The sequence below is a fragment of the Chiloscyllium plagiosum genome, chromosome 2 (genome assembly GCF_004010195.1).
Source record: "Chiloscyllium plagiosum isolate BGI_BamShark_2017 chromosome 2, ASM401019v2, whole genome shotgun sequence".
Classification (NCBI taxonomy): domain Eukaryota; kingdom Metazoa; phylum Chordata; class Chondrichthyes; order Orectolobiformes; family Hemiscylliidae; genus Chiloscyllium; species Chiloscyllium plagiosum.
The window spans coordinates 27,832,940-27,841,125 of NC_057711.1; the positions used below are offsets into that span (position 1 = coordinate 27,832,940).

At 41.0% G+C, this 8,186-nt stretch overlaps 1 protein-coding gene across 2 annotated transcripts in view; it reads left to right on the top strand.

The window, feature by feature from the left end:
* Window positions 1–5,232, top strand: part of LOC122557914 (erbin-like) — a 183,357-nt gene extending 178,125 nt beyond the window's left edge. For both annotated transcript variants that reach the window (XM_043706137.1, XM_043706127.1), the window contains 2 exons: window positions 4,044–4,113; window positions 5,104–5,232. In XM_043706137.1, coding sequence (XP_043562072.1) covers window positions 4,044–4,113; window positions 5,104–5,217 — 184 coding nt within the window. In that variant the 3' untranslated portion in view covers window positions 5,218–5,232. The remainder of the gene's footprint in view (window positions 1–4,043; window positions 4,114–5,103) is intronic.
* Window positions 5,233–8,186: the final 2,954 nt, after the last annotated feature.

The window sequence follows — 8,186 nt, forward strand, 5'->3', positions numbered from 1 at the left end:
TACAGTGACCTTTCTTCTGAAATTCCCACACGTGGAAACCATCAAGTGATAGCTCAGGCATTATTTTAAACTCTCTATCTGCCCAGCAAAAGAAAACCTCCAAGAACCCTGTACACTGGAAATCAGAAACAAAAACCGAAATTGCTTGGAAAACTCAGGCCTGGCAGCATCTATAGACAGAAAGCAGATTTAGTGTGTTGGGTCCAATTCTGAAGAAGGATCACTCGACCCAAAATGTTAATTGCACTTTCTCTGCACAGATGCCGCCAGACCAACTGAGTTTTTCCAGCAGTTTCTGTTTTTGGATTTGCCCAGATTATTTAAGCAATGGCTGGCGGAAGGCAAGCTTCAGCAATCATTGCAGTCAGATTAATGTGTCTCACAAAAACGAACTGCATACTTTTGTTCCCCTGTACCACTTTTAGTTATTTTAATGTATTTCTAAGTAAATATTCATTATCATAGATGAATAAAGTTAATCCCTCACTTTATTGTACACCATTCTTACTGGTGCTGCAATAGTTATTCTGGGGACTTGTAACTGTTTGTAGGAAAGTGACTATTCCACTACCTTTAGGGGAAAAAAAACTGGTACGGTAGCGCCTCGACTTACGAACTTAATCCGTTCCGGATCCCGGTTCGCGAACTGAATCAATTTTTCCCATTGTTCGGATAGCATAAGAATGCTTGGACGTAGCAACGCACGCTGTTCACCGCGCACGCGTCAAAGACGAACTGATTGAGATCACGCGGGGCCCGAGAGCTTTTGCATTCAGCAAGCGTGTAGCAAAGCAGAACAATGAAACCATGTGGTCACACACGGGCTTTTTGCATTCGTCCCTTCGTTTGTACCTTGAATTTCATACATACGTTGAAGAAAGATTTTACGTACAATCCTGTTTGTAAACTGATTTGTTTGTGAACGGGGTCGTTCGTATGTCGAGGCGCTACTGTATTTCATTGGTATTCAGTAGTGATGGTCGAGCAAAGAACAGCATATATTCGAGATAACTGATGATTTGTACAAAAGGCAGCAAAAATTTCTGATTTCCAAGATGATGGCCACACTTATATCATTTGATTGGTGGGAGAGGCCCAGGACTTATGAGGCGCAAATGCCATGACTGAATGCATTTACTAATTACAGTCTGTTGTGCTATAAAGCAGTAATTCTGTTCTTGTGCAACCCCGTGTTATAAGAGAATCGCATAATAGCAGCACCATTTAAACTTATGTGGCTGGAATTGCATTATAATCAATTTGCCAATCACGTTATAGTGAATTTGCATTAACAAAATGCACATTATAGCAGAATGACCTGTATATTATTACAGAATAAATTGCAAAAACTGCAAGTTAAAGAAATCGAATAATGCAAGCAGCATCCGATGGTTTGATGGAATGTGTTCAGCTGTTCAAGTTTCAACCGGCTGTACCGTTCTCAGATAATAGCTGTAATTTGGATAGTGACAAATGTACTTGCTATTCTAAATATGAAACAAGTTTTAGTTGCTTTTTGTAAATCTACAATAATGAGTAGAGTGGTTTATTTTTTGATTATGTTTTTATTATCTGTCTCCATTTAAGACTGCTATTTTCTGGGTCAGTAGATTGTTAAGGTGCAAAGATGAGTTAGTAGAGTGATATGCTCTTCCTGTCAGATCTGGGAGATTAGGGAGAGTTTCCATGTTACTGATGATTATGTCTACAGTAAGTATGTTTGGTTACGAATCCTGTTGGATTGCATGGATTGATTGGAGCAGCAGTTAGAGGCAATGAAGAATTTATAGGAGTTGGGGGTGTGATAGATGGCAGTTGCAGGGAGGGAGATAAACCAAAGATGCAGTCAGGCAGATGGATGACCTCCAGGAAAGGTAGGATAGGAGATGAAGGTAGTGCAGGAGTCTCCTGTGTCTATCCCCATCTCAACCAAGTATGATGTTTTGGAAAATGTTGGGGGTGATGGATTTTCCAGGGATGTAGCACTACAGCCAAGTTTCTGGTACCATGACTGGCTATAATGTAATGAGGGGATGTCAGGTTCCAAGAGAGAGATTGTGATAGGGGACTCCCTAGTTAGAGGCACAGACAGACATTTCTGCGGCCAACGGCGAGACATCAGAATGGTGTGTTGTCTCCCTGGAGCAAGGATCAAGGATATGTGAGAGAGAGTGCAGAATATTCTGAAAGGAGAGAGGGACCAACAGGAAGTTGTTGTACACATTGTGACTAACCACACAGGAAGAGAAAAGGATAAAATTCTGAGGAGAGGCTTTGAGTTTGGAAGATTATGAAAAAATGTAGTTCATTCTTTTGGAAATCATGTATCACTAACTTGATTGAGATTTTTGAAGAGGATTCATGAGGGCAGAGCAGTAGACGTGATCTATATGGACTTCAGTAAGGCGTTCAACAAGGTTCCTCACAGTAGACTGGTTAGTAAGGTTAGATCGCATTGAATACAGGGTGAACTAGCCATTTGGATACAGAACTGGCTCGAAGGTAGAAGGCAGAGGGTCGTGGTGGTGGAAGGTTGCTTTTCAGACTGGACGCCTGTGACTGGTGGAGTGCCACAAGGATCGGTTCTGGGTCCACTATTTTTCATCATTTATAGAAATGATCTGGATGCAAACGTAGGAGATATGGTTAGTAAGTTTGCAGAAGATACCAAAATTGGAGATGTAGTGGACAGCCAAGAAGGTTATCTCGTGCCATGGGCTTTTGATCAGATAGGTTAATGGACTAAGGAGTGACAGGTGAAGTTTAATTTAGATAAATATGAGGTGCTGCATTTTGAAAAGGCAAATCAGGACAGGGCTTATACACTTAATGGGAAGGTCCTGAAGGGCATGGGACCTGGGGGGGGGGAGAATTGCTGAACAAAGAGACCTTGGAGTGCAGGTTCATAGTTCCTTGAAAGTAGACTCACAGGTAGATAGGATAGTGAAGGTGGTGTTTTGTGTGCTTGCCTTATTAGTCAGTGTATTGAGTATAGAAGTTAAGAAGTCATGTTGTGGCTGTACGGGACATTGGTTGGGCCACTGTTGGAATACTGTGCAATTCTGGTCCCCTATTACAGGAAAGATGTTTAGATTAGATTAGATACCCGACAGCATGGAAATGTGAAACTTGAGAGGCTGAATAGATTAAGGCTGTTTTCCCTGGGGCATAAAGGGCCAAGGGGTGGCCTTATAGAGGTTTGGAAAATCATGAGGGGCATGGATAGGGTAAATAGAGAAGATCTTTTTCTTGGGATGGGGGAGTCCAGAACTAGAAAGCATAGATTTGGATGGGAGGGAAAAGTTTAAAAGGGACATATGGGGCAACTTTTTCACGCAGAGGTTGGTGCGTACAGAGGAACCTCGATTATCCGGTATTCAATTATCTGAGTATCAGATTGTCTGGCAAGATCCCAATGCTCGGCTAAACTGTTATCCAGCATTCTATTAATCTGGAATTCTATTAACCAAACAAAATACTCCCCGTGTCCTTTGAATAACCAAGATTCCTCTGTATATGTAATGAAATCTGTGTATGGAATGAGCTACCAGAGGAAGTGCTGGAGGCTGGTACAATTACAACATTTCAAAGGGATCTGGATGGGTACCTGAGTAGGAAGGGTTTAGAGAGCTGTGGGTTAAATGGGACTATGTTTATTTAGGATATCATGGACATGTTGGACTGAAGGCTATGTTTCTGTGCTGTAGATCTGATTCAATGGTGCATTACCTATTCAATCAATGCTAAGCCATCCTGCAATTTTTAGAAACACTTCCTTGAAGATCCATCGTGTTAAGTTTCACAACTTGGAGTGCCTTGTAATCTTTGGATAGTCTGTCACTTCTGTGTGTTTTCTGTTCGATTGTTTTGTTGCTTGACAGAACTGTGTCTCTGAAGTAATTAAATATCCACCCACAAAAAAATTATGGTTTTGCAAGTTTCAGGATACTATTATCACAACATTTGATTTAGCCTGTAATTTACGTTGTGAAGTAAATTACAGTTTTCCTGTTAACTGACTTACCTTAATTATGTTTTCGTAGATTAAAGAATCTGCCATTTAGTTTCACAAAACTGCAAGAGCTAACAGCGATGTGGCTGTCTGAAAACCAGGTGAGTCACAGAACCCAAATTTTAAAATGCACCCCTGGAAAATTAGGACAAGACTAGAAAATTATTTTCGGTAAGTTTTCCAAGAAAGGTCAGTGAGATTTACATGTTAAAAATAGATGTGACCTGCCTCTCCATAAATGTGTCTTCATTCTAGCAGTTTTCTGTATTCTGCTGAAAGTCCTCATTATATTTTAGGTCTACATGTTATTGGATAATACTTTTCATAATAATGATTTGATATGGATATTCTAGGGTAGTCTCCAAAATAGATTTTGTTTTCATTATTTTACAGCTAACTTTTATATTCTTAATAGCTGTCTTGCTTTCCAAACCTAGTACTTTTATAATATATAAATCAGCTCCTGACTGTCATCAGCTCAACATGAACACCCACCCACTGGGTATTCTTTACTCTGTCATCTTCTCTTCCAACCCCCCACCAGCCAACCTTTCTGTGCTGCTCAAAGTTTCTACAGTTTCATTATAACCACTTTGCTGTTGAATTCCATGCCTCAATTAATAGAGACAATTGTCGCATATGCCTACTTAACTACTTGCCCTGCTACCTTGAGGGCTGTTGGGTATACACGTTTAAGCTGTCCTGATGATGTCTTTCTTGCAATCTTTCATCCTACATATTTCTTGTTGATCACTCTTGCTGTGACAGCTTGAGTATCCTCTTCACCTGGAGTAATTATACCACTGTCTGTGAACTGAAATATGCTTTTAATCATGTATTTGCTCAGGGGTTTGTGAACAAGGACAAATTGGCCAGGGTTCGTATTTTTGATTATTATCCAGTGAGCTCTTCTGGAAGTGAACACTTAGCCACACTAACTCTGAGGCCAAATGGCTCGCACTGTCCATTTGCAATGGCAAGCTGAGTGAAGTTCTCCAGGACCATTACCTGCAGAATCTCGTTCGGTTTTGGCCTTCAGGCAAGGGAGGAAATTGGGGGAAAAAAAATCAACTTATTGCTTTTTTTTGCAGTCCAAACCACTTATTCCTCTTCAGAAAGAGGTGGATCCTGACACACAGAAGCAAGTCCTCACCAATTACATGTTCCCTCAGCAACCTAGGACGGAAGATGGTACGTTTTGCTAAACTTTTGGGCATCCCAGTTGATGTCTGAAAAAGTTTCAACTTCTCTCAGAAAGACTTGCGTGAGAAACAAATGTTAAAACTGTTCTTCACATTTAGATATCATGCATCAGTAAGTAAATTGCCTGGGTGGACATATATGTATGAACCCTGAGTGTGTCTTGGCAGGGGTTTTTCATTGTCTATCCCCATAATTGTATGACAGAGTGCAGAAAGAAGCTAATTCAATCTGTCATGTCTATGCTGGCCCCTTATCGAATTAATCCCTTTCCCTTAATCTTTCTCCATCTTAAAATAAATCACTCAGTATTTTATTTAATTTCCTTTAGAAGGTTAATATTGAAAGTGCTTTCACCGCATCTTTAGGGATTATCATAACCTTCTGCATTTAACGAGGTAAGTCTCAGCATGATGCCACTCTTTTGCCAATCACCTTAACTCTGTGTCCTTTACTTACTGATGTGTGTTGGTAAAAAGGTAAATATTTTGGTGGTGTTTGGATGTTAATCTGGCTACAGTGATGCCAAAGCTGCTAAAATGTTGGTATCATTTGCATCCAGCCAAGTCTATGTACCAAAACACTCCTGACCTCTGCCTTTTACAGGGAGGATAAATATTGGGAGACTGAGATGAAATTAGTCACCGCGATATTCCTAGTATAACCTGCTGTTATGGCCAGAATGTGTTTGATCCAGGTCAGTTTCTGGTCAATGGTAGGCTCTAGGATATTGATAACAGTGAATTCAGCAATAGAAATGCCATTGCCTGCCTTGAGAAAATGTTTAGATTCACTCTTGGAGATCTTCATGGCCTTGCACTTGTGTGTCACAACTATCACCTATGTGTTGGCCAGGTTTGGTGCCTTAAGCATACAGGTGGCCTTGGTACCTGAGGATTTGCAAATGGTGCTGAACATTGAGCAGTCAGTGAACTTGTTCAGTTTTGACATTAGGACAGAAAGAAGCTCATTGGTAAAACAACTCAACTCAAGTTGATTGGTCCTCATACACTATCCTAATGAACTCCTGCAGCGATTTTCTGTGACTGATTTGATTGATTTCCAGTTAACTTGATCATTAAGTCACTCTTTATTTACATAGCACAGTACACTGGCTATGACCAGCCAGCTCTGAGTCAGTCCCCTGGACTGAGGAGATTCTAAATCCCCAATTATATATTTTTTTTCCTGGTTATAATTTTGTTAACATTAATAGCTGTATACAGAGAAACAGCAATTTTACAAGCAGCAAAGCCAGGCCCCAAGCCCTACCGTTCTTCAATTTTTTTCAGGGAAATGAGGACAAACCTCAAATCCCACTTTCAATCATCACAAAAGAAAAAAGTACATACAAGACAATCCCATCAGATAATAAGTAGTGCATAGAATACAGACCCACCCACCCCCCCCAGGATCAGTGGTTTTAACTACAAGATTCGGTGGTTGAGGTTGCTCTTGGAGCAAAGTCAGTTGTGGTGAGAGTTGATAGAGGTAGGCACACGTAGGACAGGCTTAGACAAGGTAAACAAGGAAATGGATGGCATGAGGACAACGGGATGCAGATGTAAGATTCTGGACAAGAGAGACAGGGGAATGTGAGGAGGAATGTTCTTGGCAGTGTGTGGTCGTGGCCTTGGACTCTGTCTACAATGGTGGTCGAAAGGAAAACATTTGACAGTTGTAATAAAAAAGATTGGATGGCCAGTTAAAGGAAATAGATTTGCCAAGCTACTGGGACTGACTGACACTCTGAGGGAGGTCTCCATGTGGTGTAAACAATTCAATGACCCTATAATTTACAAGTCAGAGAGTGCTTTATGATGCTTCATTATTGTTCCTGACTAAAATTCTAACTTTCGTAGAGAAGAAAGCATCCTTTTTTCTGTTCCAATTTAGTTCTTTGAAAGAGAGCTGCATGTGTCTGCTATTGCCCAAACCAGGCATCTTTGTGGCCTTGACTTAAGACACAATTTGAATTGAGTTGCTACATTGGCATGCACAGTGAGCTTATTTTCTTTAACTTGGTTTTGAATGCACTTCAGAATAATGAGATGAAAAGCTTGAGTTGAAAACAACTGCTTGAAGTAATTTTAGTCGATTTTGATCAAGGTTTTAGGGGCTGTGGAACCACTACATAGCTTCCTCTAAAACAGCCGACCCCATACCAAAAATATACGAAAACTGCTGTGGTTCAAAAACCTTGTGCAGTGGTTTCGGCAGGGAAGGAGAAAAAGGATCTGGCATGATGTTTAACAAATGAAGTGAATGGAGTGGCAAGATTTCATTTATCCCCAGTAACATCCCTCACCTCTGAGCAAAAGGAAAACTGTAGATAATAAAATGTTGTTTTGTTTATTACACCTATTAAGACAGCACGGATGAATTTTATGAATCTTATAGTCACAAAATTGTTTGGCCGCCAGGGTTTAAATATTATCTGTTAACCCACACTAAAACATAATATGGGGTTACAAATCCATTTTGCGGAGAGCCTTTTCATACCTTCCTCTGATACCTGGACTGCTCAACTAATGGTTTTCATTTTTGAAAGGGACGAAAATCCCAAAGTCCCACAGTAATAAGTGAAATTCCATAAAAATTATGTTCCATAAGAGATGCTGCGTTGCAACAAGAGCTCCAGCATCAGAGCGGCACGGTGGCACAGTGGTTAGCACTGCTGCCTCACAGCGCCTGAGACCCGGGTTCAATTCCCGCCTCAGGCGATTGACTGTGTGGAGTTTGCACGTTCTCCCCGTGTCTGCGTGGGTTTCCTCCGGGTGCTCCGGTTTCCTCCCACAGTCCAAAAGATGTGCAGGGTCAGGTGAATTGGCCATGCTAAATTGCCCGTAGTGTTAGGTAAGGGGTAAATGTAGGGGTATGGGTGGGTTTCGCTTCGGCGGGTCGGTGTGGACTTGTTGGGCCGAAGGGCCTGTTTCCACACTGTAATGTAATCTAATCTAATCTAATCTAAACT